The 21,911-nt window shown below is 40.0% G+C and overlaps 1 protein-coding gene across 9 annotated transcripts in view; it reads right to left on the bottom strand.

The window, feature by feature from the left end:
* Nucleotides 1-3,084: 3,084 nt before the first annotated feature.
* Nucleotides 3,085-21,911, bottom strand: part of SPAG9 (sperm associated antigen 9) — a 59,253-nt gene continuing 40,426 nt past the window's right edge. For 4 of the 9 annotated variants that reach the window (XM_064395939.1, XM_064395941.1, XM_064395945.1 and 1 more), the window contains 16 exons: nucleotides 21,333-21,462; nucleotides 20,992-21,084; nucleotides 20,541-20,708; nucleotides 19,693-19,864; nucleotides 18,386-18,613; nucleotides 17,522-17,717; nucleotides 16,980-17,102; nucleotides 16,354-16,434; nucleotides 15,810-15,877; nucleotides 14,470-14,618; nucleotides 13,261-13,432; nucleotides 12,227-12,340; nucleotides 10,491-10,529; nucleotides 9,456-9,632; nucleotides 8,955-9,092; nucleotides 3,085-6,767 (listed from right to left, as the gene is read on the bottom strand). In XM_064395939.1, coding sequence (XP_064252009.1) covers nucleotides 6,652-6,767; nucleotides 8,955-9,092; nucleotides 9,456-9,632; nucleotides 10,491-10,529; nucleotides 12,227-12,340; nucleotides 13,261-13,432; nucleotides 14,470-14,618; nucleotides 15,810-15,877; nucleotides 16,354-16,434; nucleotides 16,980-17,102; nucleotides 17,522-17,717; nucleotides 18,386-18,613; nucleotides 19,693-19,864; nucleotides 20,541-20,708; nucleotides 20,992-21,084; nucleotides 21,333-21,462 — 2,164 coding nt within the window. In that variant the 3' untranslated portion in view covers nucleotides 3,085-6,651. The remainder of the gene's footprint in view (nucleotides 6,768-8,954; nucleotides 9,093-9,455; nucleotides 9,633-10,490; nucleotides 10,530-12,226; nucleotides 12,341-13,260; nucleotides 13,433-14,469; nucleotides 14,619-15,809; nucleotides 15,878-16,353; nucleotides 16,435-16,979; nucleotides 17,103-17,521; nucleotides 17,718-18,385; nucleotides 18,614-19,692; nucleotides 19,865-20,540; nucleotides 20,709-20,991; nucleotides 21,085-21,332; nucleotides 21,463-21,911) is intronic. The other 5 variants (XM_064395942.1, XM_064395944.1, XM_064395947.1 and 2 more) reach the window with 2 other exon arrangements.

The raw sequence follows: 21,911 nt of genomic DNA, 5'->3' as shown, positions 1-21,911 counted from the left end.
GCAGAATAAGTGTAACATTTTTTATCATTCTCATTCAGAGTATTTCAGAAGTATTCCAGCTGCCTTTGCAAACCAGTGAGCTCCCTGATTTCCTTACTTTTAGTCCTGCTGGGGTACAGACAGCTGCACCATTTTGCATCAGTCCAGTTGTTTCCACAAGGCAGAGGCTGATTCATCCAGCCTGGAGACACAGAAGGATGCAGGGTGGCCTGGGGGACACCTCCCCACACTCCTGCTCCCTCCTCCAGGTGCTGCTTTCAGCCAGGACAGCAGGACGTGTGCTCTGACCCATCAGCTCTCCTTTTTCCTTGAACTCAAAGCAAACATCAGCCAAATTTTATTTTAAAGGGAGACCCCAAGATGTGTGTCTGCAGAGCAGGCTCTGGGAAAGTCTAAGGATGACACTGGGAGGAAGTGCTGCTGTCATTGCCACAAAGGGCCTGGCTGGTGGCAGCTCCATCCCTGCCAGCCCTGAGCTAGGGCAGGGCCTCAGGGACACAAGGATATTGATCCCATCTCAGCCCCACGTGCCAAAAGGTGGGAGTGAAAAGCAGATGTGATGTCTGGAAAAGTTTCCAACGTGATTTTTTCGGGTTTTTTTCCTCTTTTTATCTTCATTTAAGCCCCAAATCTGAGACAGCCTAAGAGGACCCTGGACACAGCAACTTTCAGGAGCAGGAGATGCAGCACCCCCCAAACAGACCCCAAATCCCTGGGCATTGGAGGTAGGCAGGGGAAGGTCTGGGGTGGATGTAAGGAGCATCAGCCCCCTCAGCCCTGCAGCCCCAGCTGCTGCTCGCCCATGAGTTTAGAACTGCTGTTCCCAGGCAAAGAAAGAAGGGAGCCTTTAACACCTCACTTGCAAACTGGAACAGAACTTCCCTGAAGGCTGGAAAAGCAGCAGGAAGGGGAGTGCTGGGGAGCAGCTGCTCAGCCCTTGCAGCGCCAGGAAACCTCACCTGGTTTCTCCCCCACCCTGCCTGGCTTCATCCCAGTGCCCAGCAGGACCTTTGTCTATAAAGGAAAAGCTTTTCCTTTCCCACATTGGGTGAATCAGACTGGAGGTCCCAGCTCCAGAGGGAAGTCCCAACTGGAGCACTTACAGGGGTGAGGGCAGGGGAGCATCTCCTGAACCCTGGGCTCCTCTGTCCTTCCTTAGACACAACAGCTTCACCTGGGAGAGCTGTTTCAGGGGACCTGAGGCTTGGCTGCTGTAGGAAGGCAAGGAGAAGGGAATGCTCCAGCAGAATGAGTTTTCCCTCGGGCTCCACACTGTGTTAGAATTGTAAGAGCACCATCTTGTGTCACAACTCGGACTGCTCCTGGCCAGAAGCTCAAGCAGAGTGTAACAAGCACCAATCCACATCTCTTCCCATCAGCTCCCTTCCCGCCATCATCCTGAAGTGTTTTAAAAAGCAGGAAACTATTTGCACTCAAAATTGTTTGTTTGTTTTTTTTTTTTAAAGAATGTAACCACACAGATTCACAGCGAGTCCTGCAGGCCCTGCCAGGAGCTAGTGTGGTCCCTGGCCAGAGCCCCTCACAGCAGAATTCAGGGACACTTGTGCACCAGAGATCACCACAATGGTCAGTACCAGCTCCAGACTGTATTGCTCAGACAGGACACTGAAAATGGGAGGTGAAGGCAAAAAGAATCCCAAATTTATGGTTTAGTATTTATTCCATTGTAGAAAAAAGGAAATGGTCTACCTCAGTAAGTTTAAGGTTTAATTTCCAGCAAAAAAAGTGGTTTTCAATAAAAGCATTTGCATTGCAAAAGTTTAAAAGTGTGTGTATTCTGCCCTGAACACCTCTTGGTGTAGAAGACTGATACAACTGAAAGAACTTTGTAAAATCTGCCCTCAGAAATAGTGAATGCTTTTCCCATGATCCCATGCCCAGTGCAGACAGATTTGTTATTTCCAAACTTCAGTCTCCAAACACCACTTGTAACTCCTCAGCTCAGTTCAGAACTCTACTCTCTTACCTCTCTCAACACCAGATCTGAAAAATTCAATTACTTATGCACAGACCTGAGGGGCTCCAGGGCTGCTGCAAGAGCTGAAACATTTCCAGAGTGAAGATTTGTGATGTTTCTTCCCTTTTAATGCAAACACACTCTGCTTTAGCACAGTGCAGTGTGTGACCTGCCTGGGAATGGACATGGCCCCAGGACCATCACTGTGAAGAGAGGGAAATGCATTAGTTCATATGTTCTGGAGAGGAAAAAATCTTCCAGGAAAACTCCACTAACTAAGCAAAAATTATGGTGGGTTTGTTAAGCACCAGGTTTAAAAAGCTTCAAGGTGGTACAACAGTGGTAACAGGACATTTGGTAGTTCTTATCCATGGGTGATTCCAGTGTCTGCACAGGCATTTGTGCAAACAAATCTGAAGCATTTTTCTTCTGGAAGTTTTAAACAACTTCAAACGTGGGCCCTTCACCAGTGCCCAAGGGCAGCAGTGCCACCTGCAGTGACACTCATGGGGAGGCCAGGGGGGCTCTGTGTCCCTAGCACAACTTTCTGCACCCAGTGGGGCTCCCCCAGGGGTTCTTGGGGACACTCCTGACACACTGATCAGGACACACAGCTGGGACAAATGTGCTAAGAAAGGGGCAGGTGACCTGGGAAAACATGAAACCCTGGCTCTGGCCAAGTGTTCAGGTTCTGCAGTCACCATGTCCTCATTCTTGTGCCTTAAAAACACAATTTCCTTTGCTGAGCAGGAAGTAACCAGAGAGCATTTGAGCTCTGATGAATATCTGCTAAAGCAATTTAAAAAATAAATCTCAGTGGCAGCATCTATTTAATCTGACATAATCTATTTCATCTGAGCTGCATCAAGCAGATTTCCCCCAGATCTGTATCTTAAGAGAGGCACAGACATCATAGCTTTTCTTCACAGCTTTTGTCTGAGCCCACTACAAGAGAGCAGGATAACACCAGCCCTGGACTGACTCAAACACATCACTGATAACAACAATATTTGGCATTAGTGTAAAATCCCCAAAATTGTGTCTTCTGATAGCACCAAAATTCGGCAGAATTAACATGAGATTACAAAGAACACACTGACCCAATGCATGTTTCATATACATATTTATATATATTTCATGTACAAAGTTACATTCTGAACCTCATGGATTCAATAATAGAAATAAATACTGAAATAACTACACTGCTATATGAGCTCTTCTGCTCACAGAAAAGAAGCCTCAAGTTTTAACAGACAGCAAGTTTAACGCTGTAGAATCCATCTCAGATTACAGAGGCAAGTAAAATTCAGCATAAAGTGTCCAACAGACAAAACTTTCAAAAATTACAGACCATAAAATGTTTAAAATATATGTTTAAAAGATTGAGAAATGTGCATCAGCAAAATTAATAAAGGAAACTTAATCTTGTTAGAGGGCGGGAGAGACATTTAGTGTATAGAAAAATGCTTTGAGGTGCAATATAGGTTGTTACAATATGGCATAACCCTGTTAGAAAAGAACATTTAATTTCCCTAAAGAAGAACTGTATTTGAGTTTACCATGTCTCATTTTACAGAGCGAGGCCTTCACAAGGCCCACCTCAACAGGGCCATTTACAGAGTGCTAAGTCAGGTTTAATCCTTTGGTAACTTTTATAATACTCACATGGAAATAAATATTCAGTTACACAGCATTTTTTAAAGACATATGTTCTTTAGAACAGTTAGTATAATAAAACAGATTAAACATTTGTTTATTACTAAGGCAGCCTATGATAAAGTGTCTACGCTCTGTCAGCTCGATCCTATCCGGCACAGGAAGACCTTCCCAAGGAATGGACAATGCAGCCTCACCCTCACCATGCAAACACCCCTACCCAGGCAAGTCATGTGCTGCATATTTTGTGCTCGAAATGTTTCCAAACTATTAACAAGCTGTAGATATCAAGAGATTAGCTCCTATTTATATGATGCTTTAATCACGAGTGTAATGCATAAACACATTCTTGAGACGGAGTTGAGGGTGTATTGTCATCACAGTGCCTGGCGTCTGCATGCTTTATTCACCTTTCAAAGTGACATCAAGGGGAGTTTACACAGCCCAGCACACTGTGATGGCAACAGGGACCCAGTAATCTACTGTACCTTAGGACAGGGGATAAAGATTTTAAATGAGAAATCAAGAGAAGTACACATGCCTTTATCTACACCCACAGTGCTACACAGTTCAACTACTGTCTGCTTTAAAACCCTTCCACTTTTGGACAGAAGCAATCCATCATTCTCTGAAATATTTGCAAGGGCTGGCCCACTGAAGTGACTAAAATGGCACGGTGGGCCAGCTCCATTTGGCAAAAGAGCAGGGACACACTTGCCAGGCTGCACTGCTCCAGCTGGAGCAGTAACGCCACTCAGAGAAAACAGCTTGTCTTTAATAACAAATTAAATCCTACAAAGAACCAAATAACAGAATTGTGCGCTTTTTCTTCTGAGAACATGAGAATGTGACAATCAACCAGTGAGTAAAAAAACTTTGGAGATTGTGTTTTCCAAAGAGAAAAAAAAATAAATTCAAGAAAATGGCAGGAAAAGCAATGAAACTGCACCACTCACAGTGAAGATTCTACACAACAGTAAAAGTTTAGACAGCATTTTTCTTAAGACATCCCATCAGTTAATTCAGGTGTGCTTCATGTTCAGCATACATGCCTATAAGTTTAAAATAGGTCTAAGAGTGTTGACTCAGGTTACTTTTGTATAATTGGTATTTGTATAATTTTTAATAAGCTTCCAGACTTTATATTTAAGCCAAAGTACTTTAAGAGTGACATTCAAGATGAATATGGAAAGCAAATTATGAACAACATGCTTTCATTGCTTTTGGCATTCTGAAGAGAAAAATACTACCAAGATATTAAACATCTTTAATAAGGATTTTTACTACATAGTTCATGTCCTAAATACATATTTACGAGAGGAACAGCTGTGTACAAAATATGTTGCTTAAAAAGTATTTATACATATAAATCTAACCAATAGACCTGAATGGAGATTTTCTGGTTTATCAGCTATGATATGCATTTGAAAAAGCTGCCTAAATATATATTTACACAATAGACCTCAGCTAAATGTGTTCATTTTAAAAATTAAGAAAATATATAAACACATGTTTGCCTGATAGACCAGAACTGCTCCTATTGCATAAAAATGTTTAGGCAGTTTTAAAAAAGTGTTTCTATATTTACTCCTCTGAAACTGTTCAGTTCTCTCATATAACCAAGTTACTAAATTTCTCTGCTAATCTGAACAGCTCCAGCCTTTTGGGGATAAATGCTGGATGTTTATTAAAACCCCTCAAAACTATTACTTTCTAGAGACTAAAGAGCAAATTGGGGGTTTTAAATCTTCTGAAGTACAGAAATCATGAAGTGTTTAACTTAGGTCTGACACTAACGCAGAAATTTCAATAAAAGAAAGAGCCTTAAACTCACATTTACGATTAAAAAGATGGTGAGTAGACAGAATGTCAGCCTAGTATTAGTATCCTGACTTTTGGTAGGAGAATTTTCTCTGTCATTGTGTTACCAGATAATATTGTTGCTGAATTATTTTTTTAACTAAACTGGGGTATGGAGCTACAAAAAAAATACAATTTGTACCTAATTATCTGGAACTACACTTCCTCTGATGCCTGAGGCATCACCTTTACGATCTCACTTGCGCAGAATGTTTTTTTTCTGTACGCTCTCAGTCTTTGTGCATGCTCTAATTGAGGTCTCCAACCTTCACACATATTGCCTTATGAGTTTGACCAGGTAGGCAGAGAAGATCATTCTAAGTGCTTAGGACATAAGGAGTTAAGAAAAGAACAAAACATATCCCCTGTTTGAGAATTTTACAGTTATTTTCCAATTTATAGCAACCTAAGAATACCCTTTAGAAACAATTGTTCCATGTCAGGGAGATGGAAAAACATTATGCTCAAAATTGCTCATTACTAAGGGCAGCAGTTGTCAAACTTTAAGGTTCAATAGTGAAAATACAATTTTATTTAAATATTTTCTTTTTAATTCCTATACAGCCTCCTCTTTCCCCCCACAAATTCTGAAGAATGTAACAAATTAAACCGTGTACACTGTATGAGCAAGATTTTCCAGGTTTGAAAACAAAAGCTGAAATATAGTTTGTTTCAGCCCTCACTGAGTATTTGGATGAGTCTTAATAATCCATCTTTTAATTTGTCCATTTTTTTCATACTCTGGGAATAACTTTGCTGTTTTACCCAATGCATTATACAGTGAAATGAAGCTCAGTTGGAACAAAGCTTAACTCAAGTGAGACTACCAAAGAAGTGAACACATGAGATTGCTGTGGTACAGTAAAACTGTATCAGCTGCTCACTGAGGTGTGCACACCAGCTGGAGAAACATCTGATTTCCTCACACTGTTCCATTTAACAGGGTGCAGTAAAACAGCACAAGGTAATTCCTGTATAGCTAACGTATGACAGGTTTCAAGATAAAGTTAAACAGCAAAGAAATGCTTCAACATCATGTAGTGAAACAGGTTCACAAAATAAAAAAAAAAAACATGCAGAAGCTTTTTTTTTTTTTTTTTTGCTTCCCCCCTCCCCTCCCCTGCCATTTTTAAGGTCTCCAACTGCATCCTACAGGCTCACTCACTGCCACACATGACTTGCCACACTATCAAGTGACTCCTCTCAGCTTTGGCTACAGAAGGTTCAAGTGGTAGAGCTTCTCCCAGGAGTTCAGATTCTCCTCCTTCATCACCTGGAACAAAACAGCTTTGGTTGAGGCAGCCAGTAACCAGAACAGCATCAACACCACATGCAGCAAGACAAGAAAAAACACTAAAAAGACAGTGTTGCCATATGCTGATATAAAAACATATTAAAGTCTGTGAATGTAAAGAGAGTGTGTTGCATAATTATCTAAGAGCCCAGCGTTCTGCTGGTGATATTCTTTACTTCTAGCCCAAAAAATAATGGCAGTTCCTTAAGTATCCACATTCTACATTTTTCATTACTTATAACTCTTTAATGTAGAGAAACCTAATCTGCAAACTACCAGGCAGACACAGAGATGGTTTTGACACCAGAAAGTGTTCTGGGACAAACCCAAACACAAATGCTCTGGGACAAGAGCTGCAATTGAGCACATATGAGACAACACAACATTCAAGTCTATGGTCAACCTTTCCCACTCTTTCCTCCTGGTCCAGTTATTCCAGCTTGTCACAACTCTGCCCACAGTGGCAAAGACAGCCGTGAGCATATTCTCCATTACTGCTCTTCAAAAAGAAGAGCAGTTCTGTAGCTGCACCTGAACTCTGAGTGACAGCAGCTGACTGGGACCAAAGGTGACACTGAACTGCACATGGACAGCCAGGACCATCAATCCAGGAGGTCACTTTAATTAGAGGAAACAGGAACTGACCTACACCTTCAGGAAGGTGCCAAATCAAATTCTGGCTGGTGTTCTGGTTAGATTCCTTTGAAGGACTGAGGATGCTAAACACAGAGCAGCCCCAAGTGCCCAGAGTTTGCTGGGTTCACGTGGCACTGGCTGGGCTAAGGCAGCACTGGCACTCAGCTCATGGCTGTGCCATCATGCCACAGGGACAGCAAAAAGAGCACTTGGAATGTGGCTGTTCCAGCTGCCCTGAGTGCTGCAGCACTTGAGCCCTCACTGCACTGTGGCACAGAACTGTCTCCAGTCCTGCCCCCCACAGAAATCCAGCAAGGTCACCCCAGGAACCTGCTTGGCACGGATTAGTGGGATGACAGGATTTAGAATGGCCTTTCTGGGCTTTCCTTTGTCATGGTTTATGTAGATTGTTTTGCTGTTTGGTTGGTTTTGAAAGACTACAGACAGATTTAGGCAAAAGGTCAAAAGCAGGTCTAAGTTGTGACACCTTTTTATGCACTTTTTGTTGAGGTCTCCAGCTGCAGTTTATAAGCACAGAATCACAACAGTTCTCACTTTATTTTCCCAAACAGTTCAATTAAAAAGAAGATACATGTTTACACAAGAAATCTTTTATGGGCTAGATCATGCAAAAGTACTATCCAAGAAAAGCAGTGATCAAATACGATGGGCATGCAGAGATAAGTGATCTACTTTCCCACTCAAAAATGACTAAACTTTACACTGAGTATTCTCCACTTAACATGACTTGTTTTCAGTCAGTCTGCATATTTAAATAACTAAGGACATGTTTTCCAGCAGTTTGAGACAGAAGATTAACCTGCCAAAGAAAGACTGAAAGCATAAACAGGAAGGTGGTACATGACTCCAAAGCAGAGTTTCAAATAAACCTTCTTACACAGTCATCCCTGTTATAGATGAGTAATTAGATGGTTGGCTCTCACAATTAAGAGGTAAATATTATGTACATTTTAAGAGAAGTTTTGTAGATGTAGAATTATGTTACTGTAACATGTCCTCCCTGTTGCAGTGTTATCATGGGATGGCCTTGGTAGTTGGGCATTTGGGGAGGGTCGGCTGGTCACTATGGTAACACCTGATCTCCAACAAGATGTAAGAAAAGTGAACTCCACCCCTAGACAGCAAAGGAGGAGTTGACAGATGAGGCTTTGGGAGGGGCTAGAGGTATAAAAGGCAGAGCATCCATTTTGTAGGCAAGCACATGGTGGTTGAGTCCTCCCAGTGCTGTATTTTTTTCTTATTTAGTCCTTTTGTTGTATTTTTTTAAGGTTTAATAAACCTTTGAAATTTTAAAAGTGAGCATTGTTCCTCACATCCCAAAGGTCATGGTTTATTGGGAGGAGGAGGAGAAGCTGGAGGTGTGTGTCAGAATAAAAATACTTCTACCCTACAGTGTATGGTAAAGACTGTATACACTGACCTCACAAATGCACTCACTGCAACTACAGCAGTAGTTATTAATACCCTTTCAGTATGAACTGCAACTCACTTAAAGCTCAGATTTCTTACCCATTCTGAAGTCAATGTATCCTTCTCCACCACTTATCACCAACATTGATTTTAAGGGACTCTGGTTCAAGGACTCCTGGGCTTGTTTATCAGCTGTTAGATCTGTTCCACCACTACTCTGAGGGCAAACAACCTGACCTGGGTGAAAAACAGAACATTTTTTTATGCTTTATCTCAGAATAAATCCTCCTGTGCTTGGTCATTAGATGACAATGCAGTTGAATGCCTTCTTAACAGGTAAGTGCTTATTTAGCACAGCCCCTTTTTCACAGAAGGAAGCAAAGTCCTGGCTTGTGATCAAGCCCTTTTCCTCCCATTAAACAGGGCTGTACTTAGCAATCAGACAAGCCTTGTAATTAAAATACAATACATTGCTTCTGTGAGTACTCTTGCTATCTGCCTAAACACTGTGTTTAACTAAGTGAATGAAGGAAAAAAAACAACAAACAAAAAACCCTAACCAAAAAAACACCTCTTTTGAAGGTGGTAACAAATCCTCACCTGGTACTGCAACAAAGAATTTCACAGCGTCCCGGTGGCCGTGGAAGCAGAGCTGTGCATGTGCCATGGAACAGTAGGGGATGAATGTCCCTGGGGTCACTTTGTCACTGTGCTCATCTCCATACACACGGATCACACTCCCCGGACGGTTTCCAGAGCCTGCTGCTGATTTATTGGCTGGAAAAGAAGAGGTTGTTTTCTACTTCAAAACACAAATTGCTGAGGTAGTTATTTGTTAAGAAACCTTATGGTACCATCTAAAAGCTAAAGCAAACTTAGATAAAAATTAAACAGGAGGGCAGCAATGCCAATTCAAGACAGAGCTGGAAAGAAAAAGATTGCATGCTTCGTTATTTTAAGTACATCAGAAAATGGAGCAGGATTCTTATTAGTCTAGCATAAACACCAGATTTCAATATCCTACTTTTGGGAAAAAATAATTTGTGACAGGACTGTATCTTTCATAGAAAATAAGTACCTCTAATGTGTTTCAGTATGAGCAAATTCCATGTACTTAAACATGTAATTAAAGACAGTTTCATTCCAACTAATCAATGTATGCCCTTGACAGCAAAAATTCTCTAGGAACAGCCACCTGTGGGCATGAAAGAGCTACCCTATTATCATTCTATATCTAGATTTTACTGTGGAGTTTTAAAATGCATTAAACCAGAGAAGTACTCATGCTAGACATACAAGCCATCTCCATTCCAAAGACTATCAAAGTAGTGAAAGAAACAGTGATTTGTAACAAGACAGCAAATGATGTGGATTAATGACAAAGTTATAAGATGTGATATCACATTGGCTGGAAGAGAAAGTCTATATGAGAGTTCAGCTGCAACACAGGATGATATGCTAAACTGCTGAGCAGACTGGTGGCCATTTAGCAAACATAAAACTGCTGCAATGCAGTAACTGCAAGTGGAAAAACATTTAGGAACATACAAAGGGTAAATCTATAAGGAGTGGGAAACAGCCTCAAAGTGGCTATTATAAGCCTGAAATAGGTTTTGGTTCAGGATCTGCACTTACCCCGCAGCCCCAGTAAACGTCCCTGGTGGAGGATTACAGCTAGTGAGAAAGGAGGAAAGGGGAAATGGATAGGTATGACAGTAGAGGAGAAGGATTAATGAGAACCCACCACTCATATTTTGGTTTTTGCTAAGGTAGAGCTTAAAATTTTAGCTCCTAAAGAAACCAACAGATATTTAATTACAGAAGATTTGATCAAAATTCACAAAGACCAGCATTTACTATAGAAGTTTCAGGACAAAATAGACCACAAAAGCACTGTCACGTATTTTTAAGTTTATTATTGATTAGCAACGTTTCCCCTTTCTCTCTTTCCTTGGCAGGAGGCTCCAGAATAATATAGAAAGACTCATGTTTTCAAGTACCCTTTTGGAACATCATCTGCTGCTCTGCTACTGAGACCCAGGGGATTGAGAGATGCCACTGCTCATGCAAGGATGTAACTGCTTTATTACTATTTCTCACCAGGGTTCTCAGCTCCACTATCAGGCAACCCCCAAAAGGCTGTTCTGACCCACAACCAACCAAAAGAAATGAAATGAAACTGAACAGCTTTAATAGGGATTTCTTCACATTCACTCCTGGTTTAAAACAAACTTGTCTGGAAACATTAAATTAAGCTTGACGCAAATTAAGAGCTATAATTTTTGAAAGCATGATTTAAAGTGTCTCAAAATCCATGGCAGGAAGTCTGTCCTTCCTTAGTACATTCATGCAAAAAAAAAGACAGTTACTGAATGGATGGACAATGCAATGGAACAACATGAGAAACAATGCATGTGTTTGCTGTTCAACAAAGCAGATACAACATGAAGAGTTTTCACTATTAAATCACCCTAAAATTTCACCTGTCAGACTGCATTATTTTCTTAGTAACAACAGTATAATTGGGACTATCATAGGTCTGCATTTTATTTTCTGAAATTTCTGTCCACCTGTTATAGCATTAGTCTCAGGCACAAGTGTTGAGGCATTTGTTGTTGTTGTTGTTGTTTAAATGCAATCAATTTACACAGAGATTCTTCCCAAGCTTAACCTATTTAAGATTTGGTTTGCCCTTGAGCTGTTCCTTTCTCCTGAGATTCAACTGCCCTCAATTAGTTTCAGCCTATGACAAGAGTCTGGGGTCTGTTATTAAGCAAAAACCAGGATTTACATGATTGGAATTTGACCTGGATGTTAGTGCCCTGTTTGAATGTATTTGCAGCTCCTATAACTCTGAACATGTCCTTTAAAGCAGTCTCTGCTACTTCTGTTCCAGTCCTTCATACCCACTTTGTGATGAATTCTCAAAAACTAAAGCCAAACAAATTGCATTAGCAGCAGCAACAACAACATGCTCAAATCAAAGAAAAATGTATTTTGTGATCATATGGCAATCAAAAATAACATTCATTAGAAAACTAATGATGTCTCGTATAAGCAATAAACTTCTACCAATGCTGCTAATGCCCAGAACACCTCTAAGGCTTCAAAGTGTCCCTTTGATTCAAGCCAACCTTCCTCAAATGGCAGTACAGGAGATTCTGGAGATGTGTCATTTTCTCAAGGTAATTGTAACACATACACAGATATAGGTGCTAAACATCACACAGGCCTCATCTGTTACAAACCTGAAAGTCAAGACCTGGCAGTGAAGCTTTCTATCCATTAGTAAGCATCTGACTGGTGTTTAATACTCTTTTTTTTATGCCTACAGCATATTGTACAGTGCTATTCATTGATATTTTACTTACTTTCTGTTAATGGAATGGAGATGATGACACCATTTCCTGTTCCTACCCATAAACGATTACAAGACACCATAAGTGCTGTGATTCTCACAAATGAGAATCCCAGTTTACCAGTACCTAAAAACAAAAGATGCTTTTCATCAAAAATTATGAGCAAGAATAATTTTAGGTCTACAACAGAGAATCTTAAATTCAACTCCCAAATCATATAGACAAGTAATTCCTTCCCACTTCTGACAGAAACAAAGTAGAGGAGCACATTTAAGTTGTAAAGATAACCTAGAAGGCTACAACACTGTAAATAAATTGAGAACCTATGTTTCAAGAGTCTAACACTAGCTATGAGAAAGCAATTGGGGCTTACTGGCTTTTAAAACAAGTAAAAAGGTGAATTTACAGATATAAGATAGTGGTTTGTAATCCATTAAAATTAATTTCTCATTTGTTAGCAGGAGGAGGGCAGCAGAAGGCTGACACCAGACGTGTGCAATGTGCACAGCAGTGACTTGTGAAGTACTTCCCAGAGCCTAAAAATCTGTATTTGTTGTGTAATGTATGTGGTGAAACTGCTCTTATACAGATATTAATGAAAAAAATCAGAAAGCTTACTAGGTTCAACAGCAAAAAAATTTCCTGTCTTGAGGGTTTTTTTTGAAAAAATAGGCAATTTTTCCAGGCAGGTAATGGATTCTTCCCATTTTTAGCTATAAAAAATGTGTCAGTATAGAAGAAGATTGTAATGTCTCTATTGGTGCCTGCCCAACTCAATCACCACTTTCCTCTTTAGTTATGAGTTTTAAGGACACTTTACACACCAGGTAAGGTCAACAGACTCTTTAACAGATGACCCTTCACCCCCATCATGCTTCACAGACTGACTTAGGCTTCTACTTTCAGATTCAAGTTTGCACAAACTGATTTTAACAGGCCTTTCCACCCACCTTTACCCCAAATCTGCAGTAAGAACTGCCTTATCTCTTAGCAGGAAAAGGAAGCTGCAGACAGCAAGAACACACCAGATTTTCCTGGGGACTTACCAAGCATTTTGCTTACATAGGGCTCAATGTCCACATCCTGCAGGTGCTGGTAGGTGTGGGCGTGGTAGAGGCGCAGGGTGGAGTCCAGGCGGATGGACACCCACACCCCGTCCCCCACCCATGCCAGCTGCCTCACTTGGCTCTCCCTCCTTGGGTGGGCATCAAAGGACTTCTATGAAACATTGGGGTTCAAATCAGAAGGTGAAACAAAGGGAAGAGTAAGAAGGGTTGCTCTGTTAGTCTCATACATTGTGAACTGGCAATTTTCGATCAAGCACAACCCTCTGATTTGCAAGAGCACAGACAGGGTTTAGCTCAGTTACAAACAGCATGTGAGGCTCTAAAATTGCTGATTCCCTTCCATGAGTGTGATCTCAAAGCTGTGGCTTCCTACTCAGTCTTCATTTACACATCTCATCCCAGCCTGCTCCAGCTTCTGCCTCCCTTGAACCTTCTTGGTCTGAGATCCTGCTGCCACAGCACGAGGTATATGTGCCCAAAAAATGTCTTTCTTCCTTGTTCCATCATGACTGACTCAAAAAACCCCACCTGAGCAAAATACACACTATCCACCAGCAAAACAATCAATTTCACTTTTATATGAACTTCATTTCAGTTTTCCCATACACATTTATAGTCTTCTTCACAAAACCAGGTTATTATTGGGTGATTTGATATTTTCAGAAGAGCTGAGCAGTCACCCTCAAAGGCCTGGCCCATGTCTCAGGCCAATTAGCAGAAGCTGAAGGACTTATATTGCTCAAGGCTTGCAGAAACCTCAGCCACTTTCTGGTCTTGAGATGACAGACTAAACACTGCAGATAAAACACCAGCTCACACATCTTGCATCAACTATTCTCTAACTGGAAGGACAGTACATGCCAATGAACACTTAGAAACTTCTCGACATGGGTGGAGAACAAAATCAGGCACACAGAATAAGCTGGGAGCCAGCCTTACAAGCTCTGCACAAAGACACTTTCCAGTTTCTGGCCAGCCAAAAGTAGAGAACTAAATCTCCCAAAAACTGGTTTCAATAAATGAGAACTGTCTCATCAGAGCTTTAAGTTTTCCAAAACAACTCTTTCATAAAACAAATTTGCTAGGTAGCCCGTATGACGAAAACAAGTGTTTCTGGAGTTACTCTGGAGTCCGAGCTGTAGCATTAAAACACAACATTTAATTATTTTAATCACCATCGGAACTTACCTCTATTTTCATGGCCTTTGGTTGAACAACATAGATTTTGTTCCTGTAGCCACACCAGACCTTGTCATGTACCACTGTCATGCACCGGATGGAGTGGTGTGGCCGGCCCAGGTCCAAGAGGTGATAGTTTGACAAATCCCACTGACCATCTGCAAAAACAGGTCAAAAAAGTAAAACTTACAGGAACCTGTGTTTAGTTTAAGGAAAATTTAGAAATACAAGCAACTATCTTAAAAGTCTGACTTTTTAAAGCACTGTAATAACCTGGGTAAATCTGTATAAGTTTGTGGTTAGGCTCCTCATTAAAACAGCAACTAACATCCCAAATGTTACCTTTTTAAAAAAACAAAGTTGTACAATGATTCAGTTTAAAAATCCAGCAAAACATTTTTAAATCAGCAGATTACCCTGTGCTACAGGCTCTGCTTGACTAGGACCAGGACCTGTGAGAACAAACAGCTTCCCACACAGCACCAGGCACCTGCTGCTTGGCTGAACATAGAAGTGTAGGCCAGCGCAGATTTTTTTAAAAGATGCAAGATATTAAAAAAGGCACCTGAAATCTACTAAAATCATACTAAATTTTGTCATTCAACGCCAATTAAAATTCTTCTGGTAGACTGAACTAAGGCCACAGATCATCAATGACATTCACTAGAGAGGCTTAGGTACTGTTAACCACTGCAGTGAGTTTTAAAAAAATAAACAAAACAAAACCACTAAAACCAACTTCATCCCAGCTGCATCTTTTCCAGTATTTGCATTAGTGTTCTGCAACCTTTTTAATTCTTTTAAATGCTAAGCACAAGGATTTAAGCATCACAAGGGAAAGATGAAATGAATAGAGTGGAAAAACAAGCTAATAGATAGCTAAGCTTCAGTTGCTCATAGTAAGACCTTTCCCTCCAGGTCCTGTTTCTGGAGGCTGAAGAATAGAGCTGCTTCAGGAGCAGTTTGGGCAGAAATTCTGAAGGGATGCTTACAAAATTCTCATTGAAGGACTTGCCCAGAGACAATTTTTATCACTAATAAAACAGAAGACATTACTATTGAGCATAATGAAAATGCAAGATGATGACCAAAATGGACTTTCAGATGGCTTTCCCCTTTTTAGCAGATCTATCCCATTCTGCATTTCAGAGTAAGAAAATACTTCATGAATGCACCTCAACAGTGCAAAAACAGAACCTGAATTTGCAACTGAAATAACAAGAAATATTTGACAACCCAGAAAAAGGTCATTGGGGAATACATTATCACAACATTACTTGTAAATGGCACATTTCTTTCCTGACTACTGTTGAAAATTCCCTGGTTTCCAGATGCACCAGCATCCTTACCAACTCCCCGGTGAAAGATCGCAAGCGTCCCATCTGCCAGTGCAACCAAGACTATTCCTTTGACATGTCTGAGGAAAAAGGAGGCACAGCAACACACTCTGTTAGACTGCTCTGCCCAGAAGGCAGGTTTAAAACTAGGTATAAACATTTCATATTTCAGCATACTTTACAGTAATTTTTTATTAGCCTCAGTGTTTTGATTTCTACAATAAAGCTCAAGAGAAGGGATGTAACAAGGGATCAAAATCCAGTTCAGAGAGATTGAAATATATCTGGTTAAAATGCCTGGAGAAAACAGCAAAAATAGCAACCTATAACTGTTTTGCATAGCTACAGCTCATCCTTTGGGCTATGTATTTCCAACAGGTACAAGATTCCTTTCATTTTCCTTATTCCCTAGAAGTTTTCCACTGTCTCTCAAAGAGCATGCAGGTAGTTATGGCAACTGACATTCCCAATATCTGAGGAGGAAATATAAAACTACTTTGGAAAGTATTTTAACAGAAATTCATTATGATTTACATGACATTCTTTCAGGACTTACACAATACTGAGAATAGAATCTTTAAGTTTAATGGCATGAACACATTTCCTCCACTGGGCCACTGACGAATGAACATACAGGCTGCAAAGACAAATCAGGAGGGATTAAAAGCACTACCAGACAAAAACAACCACAAGCAAAATCCTTATAAACTGAAATCCACAATCAAAGGGAAGACAGGTTTTCATCTTCCACTGGAAGTTATGTGTACACTGAAAGGAAGGACTACATGAGCAGCAGAATGGCTTTTTCAGAGGCCTAAAGCATTACAAACTCCCTTGCAGATCCATCTGCAGTAAAAATTACAATGCATTTTTCCAGCATACTACAATATTGAAAGTTATGTAATTAACAGACCATAACAATTTCTTTGAATACAAAAAAAACCCCAGAACTTCTCTGCAGATGAAGCATTATCTAACAAAAAAGGACTTGCTAATCACCTACAATACTTCCTTACAATTCTGTAATGACTAAAAACTTCATCAAAGCATTCAAAGTTTTGGCTCTCTTGAGATCATCCTGTGCTTAATCTTGACTTGAGATAGTTATCAGGCCTGTAGGCACAAGAAGCAAGTTTAAAGTAATTATTATAAATAAATATAACAAGATTAGCATTTCCTTACCATCCATTCTGTGCTCCAAGCCACATGGTTGGTAAAAGGCTACTCATTTTCTGTGCTTCTTCTCTCACTAGATCTTGCTCACTTGGCAGAACTGCAACATCCTTATATAACTCTGACTCAGTACTAGAAGAAAACACCAGTTAAAATACATTTAATGAAGTGCACAGATTACTCAGGCTATAAGCCAAGTGTTTACTTCACAATTGAGAGTTCCTACACTGGCTTTTGAAGTACATGAGATGTTTAAAAACACTAACCACACATGAAAGTACAACACAGATGAAAACCTCAATAACCATTAATTTCTTCAAGTGAAGAAATTAAGGAAAACTAGGTTGCATTCAAACCCATCAGTATTATTACCTCTGGGGAATGGCAGAAGAGAGTCACAAAGCACAGCCTTGTACCAAGATTACTTATATAAACTTCTACACACTTAAAAAGGAAAAAAAAGTAGTAATTTTGTCTCCATTCTATGTGCCTACAAACATTATACTTTTTAAAAATACATTTTAAGATGTATGAGGCCTGAGACTAGGTACTTAGGCTGATACACTGGAGATGCCTCTGTTGTATGCTGCACTCCCAAGGGATCTGTAAAGACATGCTCTGTGTAGACTCCAGTTTGTGCAATATCAGCTGTGTCTTCTCCTGTCCCTGCATTGACTTCTGTTGCTTCTGTTGCCTCCTCTGCTGTTGGAATGTTCTCATCTACTGAATTATTTTCAGCTGCAATATCTATGAAACAAACAAATTTGAAAAAGTTTCTAACAATTCTGTTAGAATTTGCTATTGCTATTAAAACTGAAGTGAATAGCTGTCATAGCACACCAGTTACAATTTTCACATCAGAATCAAAAAACATCAGATCAGAAATGCCCAAACTTTAGCAGGTTGCACTGTATAAACAAATGTCAAATGCACTTTTAAGTATTAACCCAGTGACTGATGGCTCAGACTGGCCATTAAATTATTAACTAGGACAGCAGTAAACAGGGCCAACCACCACATATCCAGTGACAATCATATCACCATACAGATCTGTAGGCCATATGACAAAGAAAAGTATGAATGTCTACGAAATAATCAGTTTCACTTAAATCTCTATTAACACTTGACAAAATCCAAGGCATTTATTTTAGTCACCCTCTGGCATGACCTGCATTTCAAATACTACATTAAAATCTCTCTATAGAGCAGGCACAAGAATTCTCTCAAAAGTACCTACAAGAAGCAGCTGTCAATTCTCATTTCATGTCACTTCCACCACTTTTTCAGCTACAATTTACAGATTCACAGAGAGTTTATGTTATTACAGCTTACATACTGTTAACTTCAGTAGTTGCACCACTTATTTCCAGCTGCATCTCAAGGTGTTTGACACACCTGCAATATTTCTCACATACCTGACTGTTTCTCCACCACAGGTGAGGCCCCATTGGTGTCATGGGCACCAGGAGCCCCCGTGAGACCCTCAGCAGTGCAGCCCACCACAGTGATGCCCCCCAGCAGGCTGTCAGTCTCAGCAGAGCTGTTGCTGGTCATACTGCCACACAGGGAGGATTTGTCCACTTGGCTGGAATCTGCTTCCTGGGACCCTTCTTCTCCTGCAGGGTAGTCTGTTTCTCTTGCCCCTGAAAGAGATTAAACACAGAATAACATAATTTCCTGAGCTGGAAGGGACCCACAAAGATCCAGTCCAACTCCTGGCCCTGCACAGACACCCAGCAATCCCAGCCTTTGTCTCAGAGCATTATCCAAACGCTCTTGGAGCTCTGGCTTTGTGCCATGACCACTGTCCTGGGGGGCCCCTTCAGGGCCCCACCACCCCCTGGAAAACAATCTTTTCCTGATATCCAGCCCAAACCTCCCCTGACACAACTCCAGGCCATTCCCTTGGACCCTGTCACTGGGTGTTTTTCATAGGGATAAAGCTAAATCACTTCTCTATCTAATAACTAAGCTGCAAACTCAATGAGCTCTCCCAAGATGAAACATGCAGACAGCCCCTATTTAAAAGGTTAGTTTCACATATTCAGCAAATATGGAAGACACTGTCACAAAGCTCACAAAACAAAAGCAAGATCAACATATGTTGCACTACAGTCTCATTCACTGCATTTCATTCTGCAGCTTTCCAAAAAGTTTATTTCAATTTTAATTACATCTTCCTCTAAAATCAGATGTGCTAACAGTGCAGGTTCACAAGGGCACTATATCTTTATGAAGAAACTAGGTGCAACAGATCCTTGGTTCTGGAAGAAAAAACATTTTTCTCATGTCCAATCCTCTTATACTTTCAAGACTTAAAACATACTCAAATGCAACAAGGATTCCCTCTGCAGGGTGCTTGCTTATCTTCAAGAGGCTGAAGAAGTCAAAAAAGCAACAAATATATTATTCTTTTTGTGATGTTCACAATTCAATGAAATATCAACACTGTTGCAGAGTTTATAGTACACCAAACAAAACAGTTCCCCTTGGCTGCTGACATCTCTCTGATTTTCTGTTCATTTAAGTCAACAGCCAACTGAAGAGTGAAACAGTAGGGTAGAAATGCAACAGTTTAATGTAGAACTAACCACTTTCCTATTGCTCTGTTACAGTAACTTTTTATCATACTAAGTAACAAATCTGTGGGTTTTCATTGCATAAGAAAAGCTGAATTAGATCAGTTAAAAAAAGCAGGAGCTGAACCAGCCCAAGTGTTTACCTGGCACACTGGCAATACAAAGCACATGAGAATTGCAAACAATAAAACTGTCCAGAATATTCCCTGGTTGGTTTGCATCAATAATGATAACTTTTGTAGCAGAATGTGTGCTAGTGCAGATCCAAACTAGACTGGATAATTCTTCCTGGTGTTTCAGTTCCTTCTGCTGATCCTGAAGGACAACAAAGGCAGACATTAACAACAGAAAGGGGAACAAGAATAGAATTACTACATTTGATCTTTTATGGTCTTACATTTTCACACAGAAATATACATAAATAAGTGGGAAGTATCTTCAATGCCATTGTATAACTACATGTAGTTACTTGTTCTTTATGTATCTGAAGTATAAAGCTCCCTCACATTTCATACTTCTATTAAAAATACATAAAATATTATAATTACACTGCATAATTATACAGTTAGACCAGTATAAAATAAAAACATTATTGACAGGCCAAGTGGTATACTCAGTATCACCACAAGTTAATGTGATATCCCAAAGCACTTGAAAATTTAGACTGTTTTTATGCCCTTAATATGAATTCCATTCATGGCAGCTAGAACATAAACAGGTCTGTCACAAATGGTTTTTAAAGGAGGCAGCACTGGTATAATCAGTACATAATTTTGATGTAAAATTTATTTGCTCCTGAGATTTGCAAGGGAAGATTCAAAAGTATTTAACAGTTTGATTCGAGAACCCAAACATCCTGGGCTAATGACTAACCAAGAAAACTCTATTTGTTACCAATGAACCTGATTAGAAAATACTTTAGTACTCTACAGTTACACAGTAAAGGTGTGCAACTATATAATTTATTAAATGTGCCTCATAGTGACCTTACCTTGAGCTCTTGATCTAGTTTATCTAAGCTGCTCTGGGATCCTGTTTGCTGCTTGTTGCCCTCTGCATCCACACCAGTCACATCATTGTAGAACACACTGGCACCAACCACAGACCCTCCATCTCGTGTCTTCCCTCCTGACAGGTTCACCCCTACAGCACACCACAGCTTGGGAGAAAAACAAATGTTTCACTTGAATCTCAAACTAAAAAAAGAGAGAGACAAGCATTGTTAAATATGCTAAGTGATATCAACAGTATTATATATTGGGAGTCCATTTTAAGTTATTAATTACAATTAAAGTCATATACATTTTACTGAAACATAAATTCTTTTTCACTATGTTTTAAAAAGAAACAACTTATTTCAAAAAGAATGTAATTGAGTCCAAAACAAAAATATTCAGGCTATAGTTTGCCCAAGTCTCTTATCATCACTGGAAACATCCCACCTTCATAGAGGTATCCTTTTCATCCAAAGGTCTCAGGTAAACAGGTACAGGCAAGTTCTTCATCTTATTTTCACCCTGTCCACCATTTGCCATCTAGGTAAAAAAACAAACAAGCAGAAAAAATTTTACCTTTAAAAGAGGTTAACAATCTTTGGAATCAGTTGCTCAGAATTTATTAAACACAATTAAGAGTTTTGCATTGTTGTCTCCTTTAGAAAGATTCTTTACTGCTAAGTTCAACCAAAAAAAGCTGGAATTACTCAAACACAAGCTGTGAAATCATACCCTATTCAATGTGACAAAACATGAAGCTGTTACCATTATACCTGAAAGCATCATACCTGTTTGTACTTCTGAGGTAGACTCCAGCCAAAAGCCTGCACTCTGCCATCCTCCTTCTGGACATGAGCTTTCACCTGGCGGTACTGCTCCCTCTTCTGCTCCCGGCGTGAGGCTAAACTGGCTTCAGTTCTGGGCAAGAATCAGCATTGGGGAACTTCTTACTAATGCTCTTTAGAATCTCTTGTGCAATGGGAATTGCTGTTAAACTTAATAACCAACATCACTGTGGAAGCACTGGGTTACCAAGGATATTCCTAGGTTTTTTTCACCTATCAAGACACCAGGTTTCCTGTGGGCTACTTTTAAGGGACTGGAGAAAAACAGGCAAAACCAGAAAGTCTATTGCCAGCATCCTTAAAAGAAATTAACTTGGGTTGTGCAGCTCTACTAGGAGCTTTATAAGTTGTAACTTACAAGGACGTATTGCCAAAACAAAGCACAGGAGAAAAAAATAATTACAGATTCTTGTTAGCCTGATTCTTAAGTGAACCTTAAGTACCTGTAGAGTTATACACTTGTACAGTACCCGCCCAGCTACAACATTTTCATATAAAAGTGTACCAAGTGTTGCCTCCTGT

Source organism: Passer domesticus, chromosome 20 (genome assembly GCF_036417665.1).
Source record: "Passer domesticus isolate bPasDom1 chromosome 20, bPasDom1.hap1, whole genome shotgun sequence".
Classification (NCBI taxonomy): domain Eukaryota; kingdom Metazoa; phylum Chordata; class Aves; order Passeriformes; family Passeridae; genus Passer; species Passer domesticus.
The sequence above is the reverse complement of the archived record's forward strand: the minus strand, read 5'-3'. Positions and strand labels throughout refer to the sequence as shown.